Here is an 18,819-nt window from a genome sequence, read left to right on the forward strand (position 1 = left end):
TAAGAAGTATTTCCTACTAAAGTAAGGCTGTATTTGACTGCGGTAAGTGTATCCTTAGCAGACTAATTCTATCTTGTCTCCACTGACTGCTTTAGAGTCTTACTCTTTTTATTCAGTCCAGAATTGTCTAATTTCTTGTCTATCAGAAGCTGGTCATCTTCGGGTGTTTTATCCATGACAGCAGATGAGTATGCATGTAAAGGAATTTAACATTTCAGGATTTCTTTCCTGTTCAGAAAGTCATTTCTAGGGGCCGTATTCACAAAACATTTTATCTTACCACTAAGAGTTCTCCTAAATAGCAGTAAAAGTTCTTAGCTAAGAGTTTTCTCTTAAAACCTATTCACAAAGCTGCTGAGACAAACTTGAAGTCTTAAGCTAAGAGTAAGGGCGGGGTTGACCTCGTTGCTATGGAGTAAACACACAGTGATTGGCTGATGGGGGAGGAGTCAGTGATTTAATCATAGAAATATTGTAGAATGAGGTGTCATGTTTCCTTATTAAAATAAAGGTTTAAAAATACAAATGTTGCCCTATTCAAAATAAAATGTTGCCATATTGTTGTCATAAAGGTTTTAAAATATAGGCTAAGTGTCACTAATTAAACAAGTATATACAGTTAAAAAAAAAAAAAAAAAAAATATATATATATATATATATATATATATATATATGTCTCGTCTGTGTATCTCGTGCTGATAAGAAAGACCGTTTGAATGTGTTTCTCCCAAACTTTGTTTATAAAACATAATTTGTCGGTTGAATTCTGCATCCAAGAGGTGGACAATTAACTGTATAGTTTAATTAGTGACACTTAGCCGACATTTTAAAACCTTTATGGCAAAAATATGTCAACATTTTATTTTGACTGTGGGAACATTTTTATTAAAAAAACATTTATCTGAATAGGGCAACATTTGTATTTTTAAACCTTTATTTTAATATGGAAACATGACACCTCATTCTACAATGTTTCTATGATTAAATCACTGACTCCTCCCCATCAGCCAATCACTGTGTGTTTACTCCATGGCAACGAGGTCAGCCCCGCCCTTACTCTTAGCTTAAGACTTCAGTCTATTCCTTAGTAAAAGTTGGTCTCAGCAGCTTTGTGAATAGGTTTTAAGAGAAAACTCTTAGCTAAGAACTTATACTGCTATTTAGGAGAACTCTTAGTGGTAAGATAAAAGAGCTTTAAGTGAAAATAGTTTTTATTTTAGCCACTTTTATTAGTCAGGTTTTTGACAAGGGCAGCAGGGACGTTATATAAATAACGTCCCTGCTGATTTATAATTTATAAATAAATAAATTTTATAAATAAATTTGACTTGACTTGACGTTCTGAGAACATTTCCAAATAAAGTATGGTTCCCTAAACGTTCAGAGAATGTCTTGAATGTTCCCTGAAGGTCCACCAAATAATGTCCCCCAAACCTTAAAAGAACTCCACATCGTGACCGTCTGTGAACATAATGGGAGCGTTACTCAACACCAGTGGGGACGTTCTGAGAATGTTCTGGGAACGTAACATTTCTAGCAGGGTAGTGACTAAGGAGTCCTCTTGACGACTACTAACGTTTCACAGATTTAGGAGCTAGTTTTAGCGCTAAAATGCTTTGTGAAATACTCTTAAAGCAAAAATTTAGGAGACCTAAAATTAGGACTGACACGCCCATTATTTTTAAGAGTTTCTCCTAAATCGGCAATTTAGGAGCTACTTTTAGCCTTAAGATGTTTTGTGAATACGGCCCCAGGTCTATAGATAGTACCATACATTCACTTTTTCCCAGATATGTCCTGGCCAGGATTCCTAATTGCCTAAAATGTTCCAGTTTTGGCTTTGTTTTCATACTTTCTGTAGGTTATGACTAAAAAGTAATTTGACCAGTAGCGTGTACATAATCAACCAATCATGGCTTACAAGAAGGCGGTATCTACAGAGGATGGTCAAAGCACTGCAAATATGATAACAATTTAATGCATGGCGTGCACAGACCTCTGCATAGAAATGTTCTGGGGCAGCTCGATACGACCTAAAAGGGCACTTTCATGATTAAAGGGGCAGGGGCTCAAGCCATTTTAGGCAATTTAGAAATCCTGGCCAGGTCATGTCCGGGAAAAAGAGGGCATATGGTCGTCACCCTACTATAGAGGTTATTTTCACACAGAGAGGAGAATTGTGTATTTTGCAGATATTAAAAATAATCAAACCTGTTTGGTGGCAGTTTATTTGGGAGAAAGGGTGTTGCTGAGTCCTCTGGGCAAATCCAGGTTTCGATGATGAGCTTTACTGACAACTGACTGGCATTTCCACATTCCCGTACAAAGAGAGGGATGAGGAGGTGCAGAGAGACTGCAGGCTTGTTGGATCATGTTGTACTGTAGCACAGCGTTTCCTCTCTGACATTTGTCCACGATTTCAAATTTTTTGAAAAAACTTCTTTTAATGAAATCTGGAGACCCTAAATTTTTGTCTGCAAAGAAAAAATTAATTAAATGCTTTCCTGTTGTCTTGCGTTCTGATGCCTGGCATTTGGGAACATAATTGTGGTTTGTTCTCCATCTGAAAAACTGTTTCTGTTTGTTCTCCAGCTGTTATTGTTACGGAGGATAAAATCACATCAGTGCCAGTTATGGAGGGAAAATCTGTCACACTACCCACCGAGATCACTGAAATACAGGAAAAGCAGATGATATGTTGGAAGTTTGCTGATTACAAAGAACGCAGTTGTGCTAAATTTGTTGTCATAGCTACACTGTATAAAGTAAACAATGAGGAACACCCATATAATAGAAAAATTCTAAAATTCAGAGACAGTTTGAAACTGGACCACAAAACCGGATCTCTCAGCATCTCTAACATCACACCTAAACACTATGGACATTATAAACTACAGATCACCTTCGAGGGACAGATGACCATTCATACATTCATTGTTGCTCATGTGAGAAGAAGTGAGTATTTCAAAGTAATATTTTTATATTGTTACAAAGATAAAAACTATTAATAAAGACAGATCATAAAAGAAAGTAATAGAGTTTTATGTTCTTTGCGTCTTTTTTTGAAACCCAGAGATACATTATGCAGTTTTTCTGTCATATTTCAACTGTAATGGGAAGACTAATTTAATTTTTAGATTGATGGGAACATTTAAACACGTTCCCTATTTTTACATTGTATGCCTCTTTATTTTCTCACAGGTTCCACTGCATAGCGAGCAGATCCCGACCCTGAGGAGACAAACCTGACTTGATCACAACAGATGACCTTCCAGTAGGGTGAATTGCCCTAAAGTGGGACACTGCCTAATGTGGGACACCTAAGGTTTAGTGTTTGTAGGTCCCGCATAAATACATGAATGTCAGTGAAACTATAGGTTATCTGAAGCTGTGGTGCCATGTGATCAAAATCACATAGCTTCTCAAATGTCCAGTCATATATGAGACTATAGCATTCATCAAAAAGGAAGGACCTTGTGTGAAAGCCACCCAAAGGTCAATGACATAGAGTTTTGACAAACTTGACATTAAGGAGTATAAATTCATTTTAAACAAAAAAAATCACATTTGGCCTAATGTGCTTATGAAATGTATGTCCATCAAAAATACTATAACAATGTATGTGTAAACTATATATTTTATATTTTTATCAAATTTCCTACTGTCCCACTTTAGGAAATATGGTTTCAAAAAGTGGGACAGTATGATTGCCTAATGTGGGACAGTACTTTGGTCAGTCAAAAATGTGTGGTCGGGCATGGTTTGTGGGACAAAAATGGTTATTTACAGTGTTTTAGTGTTGCTATGTATTAAATGAATGATTGTGTGTGTTTGTTGTTTAGTGAAATAGAAAACATTAGGCCAAATAAACATTTATGCAGTTCGCAGCACTTTTATGAATTTTGACTCAATGTTAAATCCAGCCTAAGGTATGTTCAAGGCTTTTTTTAATTTATTTTTTGCAGGTTGCAAGATTTTATATTTTGCCTTCAAATAAGCCTAGGCTATATGTTGAAGAGAACAGTAAAGAATTCTGACTGTGCATTTAATTATTTTCTATATATAACATAGCCTATGAAAATAGTTGCCTAATGTCTTTACAATAAATGCATCAAAACTATCATATTGGATTATTTTTCTGATGATGTTCAATTATCAATCAGTCCATCCATAACCAAGAAGAGAATTACTAACTTTAGAAGATTTTTACTATTCTGCATGAATCAAATGATTTTGGCCTTTTATAATAGACTTTGGCCTTTTCATAGACCTTTTATTATTATTATTATCATTATTATTATCATTATAATCATCATTATTATCATTATTCTTATTTTCATCATCAGATTTTGGCCTTTTATCATAGATTTTTCAGTGTCCCACATTAGGGACACAACTGTCCCACATTAGGAAGCACCAGATTGTTTTAGACGACTTGCACTAAGAACACTAATATGTCTATAATTTCTTTTATGAAAGTGTTATCTCCATTTTCTCTTTTGATTTGAATAGAAGTCATCCTGGGTTTTTTAAAATGGTATTGTGTGTGAATTTAATGTTTTGGCTACAAATTGCAATATGTCACAGAAGTCTGAAATGCAAAAAATGTCCCACATTAGGGCAATTCACCCTATATAATCACTGGAATATCATCCACATTTGAATTCCACTGACTAAAACAAGAAACATTTTTCTATTTTTTTTTTTTTTTAACATCGCTAATGACAAAATACATTACGCTGGGTAGCCTACACACCACAAGATAATCGGGCTGATCTCGGGCCGGTTTCTCCCCCTTCTGACAATCCTAGATAATATCCCGATTATCTTGATGGTTCTACAGATTATTTTATCAGATTTTGTGTGGTGTGAGGTGTGTTAAGAGTGACTCAGTCTTCGGAGCTGCCCCGATCGTTAATCAGAAATCCTTCTGCGTGGGGACAACCCCAAGGACAAACGCGCGCACGCTCTGATTATCAAGTTAAACAAAATAATATCCAAACAGTAAGCGAGCTGACAGACGACGGATGTTCCTGACTTCACCCAAACCCTTTGCTTTTTTTTTCTGTGAATTTTCGAGATGGTACTCACTGCAGAACATGAGATCCAGGGGGCGAGGTTGGATCCAGATCCAATTCCTCCCACTTTACGTATAATAATAATAATAATAATAATAATAATACATTTTTTTAGGCACCTTTCAAATCACTCAAGGTCACCATACATCAAGAAGAAATAGCAACTAGAACAATATTAAAATAATAAATAACAGTAAATAACAATGCCAATAAACCACAAATAGAAAGCAACAATTACAATCATGACAGCTATAAGAATAACAAAAAACAAAAGTGCTAGACTTGAGTGCACACTAATCATGAAGGATAAGCTATTCTGAATAAATGAGTCTTAAGTTTGACTTTAAATTGAGATAACGAGTCTGAATCACAGATGTTGACTGGGAGAGAATTCCAAAGGCGTGGAGAAGCACGGCTAAAAGCCCTATGGCCCATGGTGGTTAGACGAGCAGAAGGTGTATGGAGGAGACCCAAAGAAGAAGAACGGAGAGTTTTAGAAGGAATGTAGGGCTCTAAGAGATCTGAAAGATAAGATGGAGAGAGGTTTTCCCTAAACCTACCCATCTCCACCCCCTAGATCTGGATCAAACTCCTCCCACTTAACATATTCCTAAACTTATGTTCACAGTCGGGATTCTGGTTGAAAATCTGTTCATGTGTGGTGTGTTGTGCTGTCTTTGTCACATCACGGCACACCACACACTATAGGAGCAAAACGGTTAAATCTAGGATTTTATTGTCCTTATGTTTGTGGTCTCTCACATTTTGATTTTAAAAATCTTTTAGTGTGTACCCCGCATGACAAAAGTAAACTAAACACAACAGTTAATTTATGTAAATTATTTTAAAACCATTATCACACTAGTATTTTTAGTATTTTAGTATTAATAGCAAAATAGTATTTTCCCCACATTTTTCTGTATATTTTTTCCCATTTTATTTATTTTTTTCATAAAAAAATATTTAAAGGAGTCATGACATATAAGAGGTCTTTGTACCATTAAAACAACATGCAAGTTTCATGGCTTAAATGTCCTCCTCATTATGAACAAAGCATTTAAGCAAGCCCCAAAAACAGCTCTTTTTGATATTGTGGGATATGTGACGTCATACAGTTGCACGACTTCCTCCAGACCAAGACATCAAAGAATAACTTTACATCATCACACCATAGGCCCCGCCCACTGGAGTTCAGTCACCTACACTGGATGAGAGCGTCGCCTCAGAAGCAGATAGAGCCCATTATAATCACTGATGCTGTCTAAAAGGACTGGTACAATACATTGATTCTCAATACAAAGAATCTGGAGTGATTCAGATATTTTCTGGTGTATCGTGATTTAATCTTGAACTGATTGTGATCTTAGTTTTTAACAGCAGATGGCGCTACGTGCTTTAGAAACTGCTGTACTCTGCTTGCTTCCAGTTCCTTTACACACACCACTTAAACCTAAAATAATCATTCATAAAGTTCAAAAAAGGTTGACGTGAACAAGGGTTTTTGCAGTGGGCTGTTTACATTAATCTCGTGTCATGATAGCATTCTGGGCAGAGGTGCAAGTATATTTAATCACTTACATGACTCTGCGCTCTTCTTCATGAGCATTTGAGTATGCCGTTAAAAACTAGCCTAGAGCGCCATCTGCTGTTAAAACTAAGCTCAGTATCAGTTCAAGAGTGAATATCAGAATCATTGTAATGAGAATTGATGTATTGTCCCAGCCCTACTGTCTACACACTGATACAGTATAAAAATGTGTTCAGTTTCTGACATACTTCATGCATTTGAGTCGACAAATGTAAGAGTGAAAGATTGTTCGCTTTGAGGCGTCCAATTTAAATGGCTTGTTTGAATCTCTGTTAGAGACTAAAGAAGAATCCCGTTGGCGGAAACAAGTGGATGATTTGTTTTAATGACGTCCTGGATCGCGCCTGAAGATTTTATGTTTGTTCGGAGCATTTTGTTTTGTAAACAAGGAAGTGTAATGGAGCGTTCGCAAAGAAACTTTTGTTGAAAGATGAAGCAGCCGACAGTACTGGATGTGTCAGCAGCTGCATCACTAACCATTAGTAAATGATTTATAATGCTTTGTATGTAAATTAAAGTTTTATGTGGATAATGTTTTCAAAACTTGCATGTGCGATAGTTAATGGGCTTGATACTGTTTGCCCAAAATTTAAAATTATTTAATTAATTACTCACCCTCATGTCGTTCCAAAACCATAAGATTAATCTTTGGGACACATGAAGATATTTTTAATGAAATCTGAGAGATTTCTAGATAAAAAGCCTAAAATAAATCTGTTCAACATTAAAAGCAATCGAGTCTCTTCAGAAAATTTGGACCAAACCACTCAATTCATATGGATTAGTTTTATGATCTCTTTATGACATTTTTGAAGCGTTAAAGTGGTAGTGGTGTAGCTGTCAATGGAGGGACAGAAATATCTCAGATTACATTAAAAATATATTAATTTATAATCCAAAGATGAATGAAAGTCTTACGGGTTTGGAACAATATGAGGCTGAATAATTAATTCAATAATTATTAATTTTGGTGTCAACTAACGCTTTAAAAACTGATCATTTCAGACAGAATGAGGGTTGAAAATATATATTTTTTTCTGCATGTAGGCATATTTATTTGTGTGCACTTTTTTTAGGGGGGGGGGGCGTCATGACCCCTTTAAGCTTTTCTCTGTTTTATTAGCATATAGTGTTAAGTTTTTATTTTTTTCTGATAAACTATTTTAGAATTATTGTTTTCCGTAAAAAATTTGTCTAAATTCGTGGGTAAAAATAAAAACTGGACTAGAACGAAACAAAAAGTGATGAAAATCGGATAAACTGCACTTGTTAAATATTTGCTACTGCTTCTTATGAATCATTGTAAAAAAAATATATATATATATATATATATACACACACACAAAACTTTTTATTTGTACATCTTTGTAAATTGTATTTTTTTAAACTATATGTAATTTAAATAATATATATTTAAATATATATTATTGTACACACTTGTAAATATTTTAATCAAGACTATATGTGTTTGGTCTCACATTTAAATGTGTAGATGTGTTTGTAGATTAGTGCTGAACTGCAGTCCAATCGAACCATTTATTATTTAATAATTGCATTTCATGCACTGAAATTAGTAAAAAATGACGATTGTAAGAAAAAAAATGAGTAATTCAGAATCTGAGAAGAGCAAATCAACTTTCAAACACATTCATGATGGTGGTGTCATATTCTTACAAGTTATTTAATGCAAATAGTGTTAATTATAGGTTTGATTTAGTATATTAGGATGCATATTATTTTTAGCATTTCTTATTTATAGCATTTCGCTGTCCAATGGTCATGCCTTAACTGCAATTTCTAATATTTCATTAGTATTGCATCCTTCTCATGGGCATTTAATAATTTTTGACTTTTCAGTTTGAGTTAAATCTCATTTTTGGATCATTTTGTCTCTAAAAGAAGACCTGCCTAATAATTATTCAGGAAATAATGGTATTTCAGTAGGGTACAACGGGGCTAAAGGCTCCACGGGGTAAAAGGCTGTGACCCCGGGAACTTTAATCCAATATTTTTTGTGTTTTACTTCTGTAGATTTAAGTAGCAAATTAGAATTGCTAAAATTATCAAATATATTTTGAGACAAATGTCTCCTTAATGATTTTCGGTTTTAATTACATTTTAATTAAAGCAACAGATTTTTAGTAACATAAGAATATGTAAAAGTGTGGTATTTGGGGCAGAAGGCACCATATTTAACATGATAATAAATAGTTAGCTGAAATTTCCATATGCTGACATGACATGGTTAAATTCAGATGGTAAATATATATCAAACTGTATATCCATCTTAGAGATAATCATAAAATGATTTTGTTTATATATTTTTAAAATATATTTCTATATTAGCATATTTTAATCACAGCATATTTAGCTACTGAACAAAAATTATTTTATCAAAATAAACAGAAAATAGTACAAACTTTGCTAAAGTGATTGTTTTGAACAAGTATTAACTTATTTTAGCTAAAGTATTTATATCAATACCCTGTGCCTTTTACCCCATGTGTGGGGTAAAAGGCCTCCTCGCCAAGACTTTGAAACAAAATAAACCACTTTTATGATTTACACAAAATCTGTTGCTCCATAAATGTTCAATACCTTCATAGGCTTTTTATTTCCTGCAATCATACACTATGGGAGTAATGAAAAACATTTTTATTAGAAAGTTCTGCGCATCACGTGATCAACTGCCAAATTCAAATTCAAATATACGTGCACCATAGAGACAGAGCGCATTTAGTATAATCTGAAAACCACGCCCACCGGGGGGAACAATCCAACCGTCTCCATTGACTTTGTATTGCGTGAGGCTTGCCTCCTTGTCTTTTCTGACTTACAAAAAAAAAAAAAACAGAACAATGCCTAAAAGCTGCGGAGTGACAAGGTGTACAGCTAACAAGCTTAAAATACCTAGAAATAAGTTTTTATAAGCTGTCGACCCCAAAAAACGAATGTTTACAAAAGTGGATACAGGCAGTGAAGAGCGCAACGGGTCATATTACTACAAGGAATACATTGGAGGGGAACGTAATCGGCGACAACATATGCTAAACAAACAAACAAACAAAAACAAACCATTCATTATTTTTAACCATGTCAAAGAATTATTTCACCTGTCGGCGAATACGTTCCCCTCCAGTGTAGTTCTTATGACCCGTTGCGCTCACTGCCTGTATCCACTTTTGTGTCCTTAAACAATGTTTTTTGGGGTCGACAGCTTATAAAAACTTCTTTATGGGGGTTTTAGCTTGTTTTCTGTACACCTTGTCACACAGCAGCTTTAGGCATTGTTCTGTTTTTTTGTAAAAAAAAAAAAGTCAGAAAAGGCAAGCAGGCAGCCTCACGAAATACAAACTCACTGGAGACGGTTGGATTGTTCTCCCCGGTGGGCGTGGTTTTCAGATTATGACGCGTTTAGACATACCTACCCAAGTGGGTTTGTCCAGGCGCGAATTTTGAATGAGAAAAAGCAACTGCACATTTAAAACCCTCACATACAGATTACAACATGTACCGACGGTAAGGCTTTCTCAATTTAAACTGCATTATGCGGAGTACACAACGTACGTTTTTTACTATAGTAAACTATAGTGTATTGTAGTATATTATAACATATATTTATATTGGGTAAAGTAATTTGTTTATATTACCACAACAAATTAATTTGTAGTACTTCACTATAGTATGTATTACTATAAATTATTATAGTATTTTTTTTTTTTTCACCTGGGAAGGGGCGCATTTTTAACTCAAATGCTCTGTAAGTTTGCCATTCATTGACAGGTATGATAACGATACTAAAACCAACGAACTCTGTGGGTGCATGACGGTTTTGAATGAAACTAACGTTAGTATGTAAACAAGACAGTGCTGCTCAGAAGTGTTACACACCCCGTATGTGTGGCGTAATAAATATAATCAGCCAATCACGTTTACTGCATTTTTCGAAATTTCATTCCTGTGGCTGACAGGATAGCGCTGAGTTTTTATTTAATTAATTAATTATCTTTATTTTTATTATGATGGCAAAATTTTTACATTTTTATGGACTTGACATTACTCAGGATATTTCTTTTTTTTAATGTTCCCTCATGGTTTTCAGGTGCTGTTTCATCTATCTGTTGGTGCTTTTAATAGATGCAGGTAAGAATAGAGCTAATTTAGTGTGCTCCAAATGATTGAGACAAGCCTACTATTGAAAATTCTTGTATTTTGCATTTTTACGATTTAAAACTATTTTATTCCATTACAAATGAACAACATTACAAATAGAAATTGTGGGGAAATTCCTGGATTTTCAATGTTTTATGCTTTTGGATCTCACTGTAAAATAATAGTGAACGATTAACTGTGTGTAAAACTAAAAAAAAGGTGTTTTCTAGCCTCTCTGCACAGGTTCGTTGAAGGTGATGAAGGAGGCTCTGTCGTTTTGCCGTGCAGCAAAAGCAGCATTGTACTTGAAGAAAAACACCTGACAGTCCACTGGAGACACAACGACACCAAGAATGTATATGATATTATCCAGGGAGAAGTTTCTGTAAAGGAACAAGATCCAGCATACAAGAACAGAGCTGAAGTTTTACCTAAAGAGCTCAAGAAAGGCCAGATCTTTCTCAAAATCACCAATCTTCAGCTCTCCGATAGAGGAACGTTCCTCTGTTTTGTTCCAGATTTGAGACTTTATCACAGTACACAACTGGTGGTCAAAGGTGTGTTGTAATGTAATACTGCTGATTTTATACATTTGCTGTTTCAATGTGAATGCAATCTAAACAGAGTTGGTTTAAATAGTCAAACATGTTGTAAAATATGTTTTTGCATGATAGACAGCACACATATTTTGCTCTCAACAGAATAACTAGTAGTTTTCCAAGTGTTTAATTGTACTCTTCTTCTTTTTTTTTTTGCCTTCACAGAACGACCAGTAAAAGAATACAGATCAGAAAAATTGCATGTAAAAAGTCAAGGTACAGGAACAAGCCTGGGAAGGACTCTGCACCTCCTACTTTTATATGGATTCATTCTGCACTTTATTTGATTCTGTCCATTCTATTGTAAATTAAAAACAAAGCAAACCAGGCCATTGTTCCCCATTTTTGTCATCTTTGTTAATAGATGATGTGCTGCACTACTAATCTTTTTATACTACACAATGCAAATAAATTATGCAGTTTTGAATGCAACATAAAACATAATTTAAAGCTGTAATGGAATTAAAGATTTGTGTTGATTAATTTGAGGTTCTGTTTTCATTCATTAATTCAAGGGTGATGGTAGATGGCCAGTGATGCCTTCAGAGTAAGAAATATGGCTAAGACACATGAAAAGCACACAGGTTTGCGGCCAGTACAAATTGTATTGTAAGAAAATAATTAGTTTCATTTCTCCATTAAATGCGAAAAACATCACTGAAGACTCAAAAACAGCCATACTAGTAGGCACATGACAGTCCACATGACACAAGACAATCGTAGACATCCAGCCGGCATTCGCTCCATACTTTTCAATCATGACAACATTCAACAGCGGACGTAACGCTTGACTTTAGTATTAAAAACAATGGCTTGGCCACTAACTGTATTTAGTCCTACACAAAGCTATTCTGAATAGACATCCACACAGATCCAAAGTGTCATATCGCTCATCGAAATGAAAAAAAAAAAAAAAGAAGAGTTCTGAGTTATTCTGGAAAATTGCATTCGGTTATGGCATTCTGGTCCAAGAGGAAAGTGGCTAGTGCTGTATCCTTCCTCCTCTAATCAAAACTTGTGCATTGAGTGTTTGTGCAGAAGGAGGATCTACAGCTTAAAAGTCTTTTAAGATGATCCAAACATCAAGGAGATATTCCTCATGGTTTAATGAATTTTTCCTGTTCATTAAGGACACAAAAAGGTGCAGGACTGTTTTTTTCTTGATGCTAAAAAAGTAAAAAATAAAAAAAAAGCAACAAACATTGACATGTCAACATCTGTATGCAGCACAAATCTGAGTCTTAAAAAAAAAGTCTCATTTAAAATCCAATATATTATTAGTATGGAAAAGTGCTAGGGTGAGACAATTCTCTTTATCAGTCACTATGACCATGGCAAGCAGTCACCGCCAATGACGACAACCAATCTAAATGTTCTAGGCTTTGCAACTCAAACTGTGTCATTTACGAAAGCAATGTCCGGGTCTGAGAAACGTCGGGAGGAGGCCTGGAGCTCCTGTGTGCTGGAAGTGTCTGAGGCCGCGGTTGAGGACTGGAAGAGGAGCTCTGTTCCTGCTGCGATGTACAGGGACTGGATGCTGTCTTTGCGGCGGCCGGGTTGCTCACGCCGCTGGATGAGGGTGAGCGACTGGGCTTTTCGGGGAGGGAGGGACTGTACAGCCGGGTGGCACAGGACTCCTGGGGGAAGTTTGACCGTTCCGGGGATGATAGGGTAGCGACGCTGGAGCTGAAGCCTGGGAGAAGACAGTGAAGGAAGAGAGGGGCCGTCAGCCCGTGTGCTACCTCCCTGGGCCAGGATGACAGACTTAGGAAGGCAAGCTGGTTTGGATAATCTTGGCACTACCATTGGTTGTCCTACAATAGGGAGACAGAACCAATCAAGCCCCAAAGCAGGAGAAACCCCAATGCAGAACCCAAGACATGCCACCAAACAGTCATTAAAGGAAGACAACATGCAGTGTCTTATCCCGTCACCGCAACCATGCACATAACACCGAAACACTTGGGTTAGAGGAGATCACAACCTGCTACAAAGTGGACGGCACCGCCACCCTCTTTAAATGCGCCAGGAACATCCCATCCAGACCTGCGCTACACACAACAGGGACAGGACCCACACATGGGTGACTACTGCAGAGGAAAGAAAAGGAGATTGGTCCGAAACGGAGGGAGTCTGTACCTTAATACTGACCTTCCGTATCCGAACAGACTGCTCGCTCGTCCAGCAGGCTCTCAGAGCTGACTGATGCCTCCGAGTCAAAGTTCTCCTGGTCAGAACCGGGCTGATCTAGTTCAGGTAGCCTGCAGGCAAGGTCCTCTCTGGAAGACAAACACCATTCAAGAGTCATGCAATTTGTCTCGAATGATCCAAGTGGTCCTGTGATTACGTGTGATGAGATTTCCTTTACAACAACATACTTTTCTTGCTTGATGGACTTGATCCGTTCCACCAGGCTTCGCTCAGCTTCATTGTCTGGATCCAGGGCCTCGTTCTCAGGTACAACACAAAGGTCGGAAGCTGGCTTCTCCCGAACCTAGAGTCCAAACAGATAAGAAATTTCAGTCAAGATAATGTGATTGACATTCAAGATTTTTCCCTCATTGCCACAAAAAAAGAAACGGAAATGAGGATCTTCAGTGAAGGGACTATAGTGCTAAAAAGAAAATCATTTGACAATTCTCTTCCTGTTCAGTTAGTCTATGGCCCTGTTTACACCTGGTATTAAGATGCATTTTGGTCAAACAGATCATAAGTAGATGAGGGAGACATAACCTTTTACACCTGGTGTTTTAATCTGTCTCTTTTGTCCAGTTTTGACCACTTCTGTCCTGAAATCCTCAAGGGGAGGGTTTATGGGCGGGTAAATGTATGGCTTTTTCAGATCTTTCGATGTAACAGACAAAACAATTTACTTATGAACGCAAAATGATCTGATTGATAAACATACAGATAGCTGCTTTCGTTTCTGCTCTGAACACGGTGTGTGCGTGTTCGAAATCAGGAATGGTGAGCGAACTTAGTGCTTGGTACATTTTTCCTCTTCAAACCAAACTTGGGTCTTCAGGCGACAATCCTGTCTGGCTAGCGCGCTTCCCATAATGTTTACGAATTAGGTCAGTAGGTGGAGAGTAGACGGTCTTTTGTGGCTGTTCAAACACATTCGACCACATGAGCATCTACTCTATGAAAGCAATCTGGTCTAATGCGTTTTCGACTACCTTTGGAAGTAGTCAAAAGTGGACAAGCTCAAAACGTTTTAGACCCTGTTTACACCTATATTTAGCATCGTCCATTTATGGTCTGACTGATGAAAACGCTTCTTGATACCAGGTGTAAACAAGACCCATAAAGTAAAAAGGGATGATGTAAGTTGAGATGTTGGGATGTTGTAAGTGTGGCACAATCATCCCTTGTGCAGAGGAGGTGAAGAGTGCTGGAGATGTTGTATTGAAGAACTAAAGTCTGGAAGTTTCCATGGCATGAGTTTCAAAGGTTTGTAGGAATCAAAAACAAAGATTAACAGTCAGACTTGACAGCTTATTTTTCTTCATGCTGTATACTATTACTGTGCTCAAGAAATTTCAATAAAAAAAAAGATCGCCTGTTGCAGAATGCATATTGCTTTTAAACAATTGATTTCGCAAAGCTTTGAAATTCATGCCATTCACTGCAGTGACCACCCAAAACCATCACACAACTACACCGACACCCACTTGTATGTCTACAGCTCTAAAGTGACACTAAAACATGCAGTGGGTTGAGTTAGTATTAGTAGGGCATGACTTCTACACTGCATGCACACTGGATGCATGAACATGCCAAACTACTGGGGTTCACAATACCACAGGGGCATACATACCGCCACTTCTTTGTAAGGAGTGATATATCTGAGAGGTAAATTGCAGCACTACAGAGACATTCAAAAAAGAGAAGCAAAAAAAGTGTTGTGACAGTTACTCTCTGTTGGTGCCTTGTGGAAGGTTGTGGACTGTTGGGATTGTTCAAAAGGAAAAAAATTATGGGCATTTTCACAGGCACCTGGAAACAAACCACTTTCAAATAATGCAAAACGACAGGTAAGTCAAGGTAAGTTAAGTTTACCGTGTTTTTTCTTTTTAGCTTGAGCTGATTGACAGCCAGTGCCTCAGCGTATTCCAGCTGCTCAATCTCCTCCAATTTCTCATTATATCTCCGGATCTGTTCGTTAAGTAGCATTTCCACACAACTGAGGATAGTAAAAAATTCAGTCTTGAGACTTCACTTCAAAATGACGCATTCTTATTAACGACACACTATAACTTGCATTGTTCTTACGTGGTGGTTTTGGCGACGTCCTTCATGCTCATGAGCGGGTCGGCGCTGTCTGGACAGCGGAGAATGCAGGGGGCAAAAACGATGGCCAGAGAGTTTGGCGTCATCCGATTGCTCTTCTCCTCCTTCGCAACCCTGAAACAAAACCAGAGCATTAATACCTGATGGCTGCACAGTTTTCTATTCACAGCGTTTGTTGTGTAAGGAATAACATCAGCTGTACCTGACAAGGTGGAAAATGAGTCTCTCCAAGGTGTTGAAGTTTGCTGTTGGAAGCTGTTCCAAAACTTTGTAAATGGCTTGCAATTGCTCTAGCTTCTCAGGCAGTTCTATGAAAGACAACAAAAGTGTTATGGCAAGCATAAGGGATGACATAAAGGCATGAAAAAGGTGTCATGGGGGCCAACCTATGGCACGGAGGAAGTCGTTGTAGTGCGTGAAGGTCATGAGAGGTTCGGGCAACTCCCTTAGCCACTGTTTGACCAGGCCAGTGACAGCATGGATGGGGTAATCCTCCAAACAAACATTCTCTGGGCCTACAGAGACAGGCAGTCATTAAAGTTATCTGAGTGGGCAAAGTTAGCTACCAGACTTCAATAATCAAAAGTCTGGCTACAAGAGGCCATCTTCCCAACGTGCCATTGAGTTCTGGTAATATCCATGATGGCTCACCTGCTTCCAACAGCTGGTGTAGCTCCTTCATGCGATTGGCTGAGCCAGACTTCCTGTAAATGCCCTCTGTGTACAGGCCGTTCATTTCCACGTGTTCCAGCATTATCTCCAGCACAATTGGCACAGGGGTCTTGTTATTGACCAGGTGGCACACACGCACACCAAAGTGTTGCGATCCAGGCTCATCGTCACACTAGACCCAGAGAACACAAAAATCAACCAGTTGAACAAGATGTCAAAATGAAAGCTTAGAGGATAGGATTCTTACCTTCTTGGAGCAGAATGTAGAGCAGTCTATGATGATTTTACTAATGCACTTCTTATGGCAAACCATTTTACAATCTGAAATAAAAATTGGTCATCATCAATGTCGTCGTCAGCCCGATTGAAGGTGAATCGGTAAGGTACATATCAGAGATACTCACAACTGCACATGTAAGCCTTCTCCATGCCCCAGATGTAGGAGGTGCACTGATCACAAGACTGCATGATGTTGACTTGGTAGTTTGTAAACACATGGTCCAATGGATTCTCCAACTAAATCCAGACAAAATGTTTACATTTATTCACAATGAAGAATCAGTCTGAGAGGATGGATAGTTGGATAGAAATACTTACACTTTTAGCCTTCTTCCTTCTCATCTTACGACTTTTGGTGGGCTAAGACAGATTTTTCCCAAGGTAAGGTAAAAAGTTAACATGCATTCATGTCAAGTTATCAACATTTATGACTGTTATTTAAATCAGATAATGAAAGTCTTGAGGGTAACAGGAGATGCATGAACTTTCACCTTGGCTGGTTCTGCCTCTTCTTTTTTGATCTCTGCTCTGATGAAGCCGTCCAGAACTGACTGGAAGAGATTGACCACCAGTGGTACCTCACCCTTCTGTTTATCTCCAGCCAGACTGATCACTTTATTCTGGTAGGAATTCATCAAAGCCTTATACCCAATTTGTGGTTTCTGTAGGTAAGTGAAGGAAGAAGAAATTAATGACATGAACTAGATGTTTAAGTATTGTGAATACTGCGTTTGCCCATGCAAAGCTCAGATGATGTAGACAATTACCAGGGCTTTGCTTTCTGGTTGCTTAGGTGCTTTTGAGCACATTGCTGTGCAGTTGTTAGCATGATGTGGGCAGTTGCCTGTTAGCACAGTTCAAAAGATCTAAAGCATCTGAAAATGTCAATGAAAATGTCTTGGACTTTTTCACCCACCAGGCAAAAACTAAGTCTAATCTAAAACTAAGACATATTTCATGTCCATTATATTGTTCTATTCGTAAGCAATAAGGTGCTGTGCTGTATCGTGAATAAGTCACGGCTGGAGGGCATTGTTAGGCATGATGCAAAGCCATGACTTATTCACGATACAGCACTAGCCTCGAGCACTTTTTATAAAACGGTTGCCACACAATACAAATATTAAAGCCAAAAAATATGTATCAATGCAACTTTCATGAAGTAAAATCACTAAAAGCCTTCCTTGCACCAGAAAAATAGTCCCTGACCATGAACAGCAACAGAAGTTTCATTATTACGCCATTAGATGACGGCAAAGACTGCCTTTATGAGTGTGTCAGTCAGTTGCAAAGACGTTTCTATTGAAAAGACTGAGTTGTTGTGAACACGGAACAAGGCGCAACTGACAAATGCTTTGACTAGAGCTGTCAGTCATGGGAAAACCCCTTAACTGTTAAAAGGACAAGATTTTGCAGCAGACATTTAAACATTTTTTATTAGTACGAACATAGGACTGACCTAAAGGAAAATGCTAAATCTGAACGCAGGTAATAAACTTGCTCAATCAATCTCTTTCTAACAATACTCTTCTACATAACACAGTAAGCTTCAATGAACAATATCAATTGAAAACAAACAGTTTATGTTGCTAAGAGTGATTGCTAACGGTGTTGTGTAGTGATACACAAAACCGTTGGGTGAACTGGTCACATCCATAATTTGAACTAAAATGCTCAATTCATATGGATTAGCTTAACGCTCTCTTTATGAACTTTTATGAAGCATCAAAGTGGTAGTTGCGTATGCTGTCTATGGAAGGACACAAAGCTCTCAGATTTCATCAAAAAGATCTTCATTTGCGTTCCGAAGATGAACAAAAGTCTTACAGTTTTGGAACAACATGAGGGTGAGAAAATGATGACATAATTTTCATTTTTGGGTGAACTAACCCTTTAATGATTTGAGCAAACTCATAACCCAACATGAGCAAAAATAATGCTTGAGCTATAGTGTATGTGGACTATGCTGCAGTTTTTGTGTGTGTTGGCTGTTTTAGCTCTACTTACAGAGATCGAGTACATCCCCTTGATGTTTTCTCTAAACTGCACAGTGGCAGTAATGAAGATGTGCTCCGTTCCTGAAAGCTGCTTTCCCCGTGAGCGCAAGTCATTCACCTACACCACAAGAAGGAAAAAGAGCAAGTTTGAGAAGTTGCAA

General features: G+C 37.5%; 2 protein-coding genes across 13 annotated transcripts in view; one reads left to right on the plus strand and one right to left on the minus strand.

Annotated features, from left to right (window-relative positions):
• The first annotated feature begins 10,082 nt into the window (after positions 1-10,082).
• zgc:194627 (uncharacterized protein LOC799208 homolog) lies at positions 10,083-11,719 on the plus strand. Its single transcript, XM_067396728.1, has 4 exons — positions 10,083-10,185; positions 10,769-10,809; positions 11,049-11,375; positions 11,583-11,719. The coding sequence occupies exons 1-4, from the start codon at positions 10,175-10,177 to the stop codon at positions 11,702-11,704; spliced, it is 501 nt and encodes a 166-aa protein (XP_067252829.1). The 5' UTR covers positions 10,083-10,174; the 3' UTR covers positions 11,705-11,719.
• An 11-nt stretch (positions 11,720-11,730) lies between these two features.
• Positions 11,731-18,819, minus strand: part of si:zfos-588f8.1 — a 56,632-nt gene continuing 49,543 nt past the window's right edge. For 2 of the 12 annotated variants that reach the window (XM_067396702.1, XM_067396703.1), the window contains exons 28-41: positions 18,669-18,776; positions 17,153-17,323; positions 16,980-17,021; positions 16,787-16,898; positions 16,630-16,703; positions 16,362-16,554; positions 16,097-16,225; positions 15,913-16,018; positions 15,693-15,824; positions 15,480-15,603; positions 15,238-15,285; positions 13,796-13,911; positions 13,569-13,696; positions 11,732-13,231 (exon numbers count right to left, since the gene is read on the minus strand). In XM_067396702.1, the coding sequence (XP_067252803.1) occupies positions 12,807-13,231; positions 13,569-13,696; positions 13,796-13,911; positions 15,238-15,285; positions 15,480-15,603; positions 15,693-15,824; positions 15,913-16,018; positions 16,097-16,225; positions 16,362-16,554; positions 16,630-16,703; positions 16,787-16,898; positions 16,980-17,021; positions 17,153-17,323; positions 18,669-18,776 (1,908 nt within the window). In that variant the 3' untranslated portion in view covers positions 11,732-12,806. Of the gene's footprint in view, positions 13,464-13,556; positions 13,697-13,795; positions 13,912-15,237; positions 15,286-15,479; positions 15,604-15,692; positions 15,825-15,912; positions 16,019-16,096; positions 16,226-16,361; positions 16,555-16,629; positions 16,704-16,786; positions 16,899-16,979; positions 17,022-17,152; positions 17,324-18,668; positions 18,777-18,819 lie in introns of all 12 variants that reach the window. The other 10 variants (XM_067396707.1, XR_010896144.1, XM_067396704.1 and 7 more) reach the window with 10 other exon arrangements.

This window comes from Chanodichthys erythropterus, chromosome 10 (assembly GCF_024489055.1).
Source record: "Chanodichthys erythropterus isolate Z2021 chromosome 10, ASM2448905v1, whole genome shotgun sequence".
NCBI classification, from domain to species: domain Eukaryota; kingdom Metazoa; phylum Chordata; class Actinopteri; order Cypriniformes; family Xenocyprididae; genus Chanodichthys; species Chanodichthys erythropterus.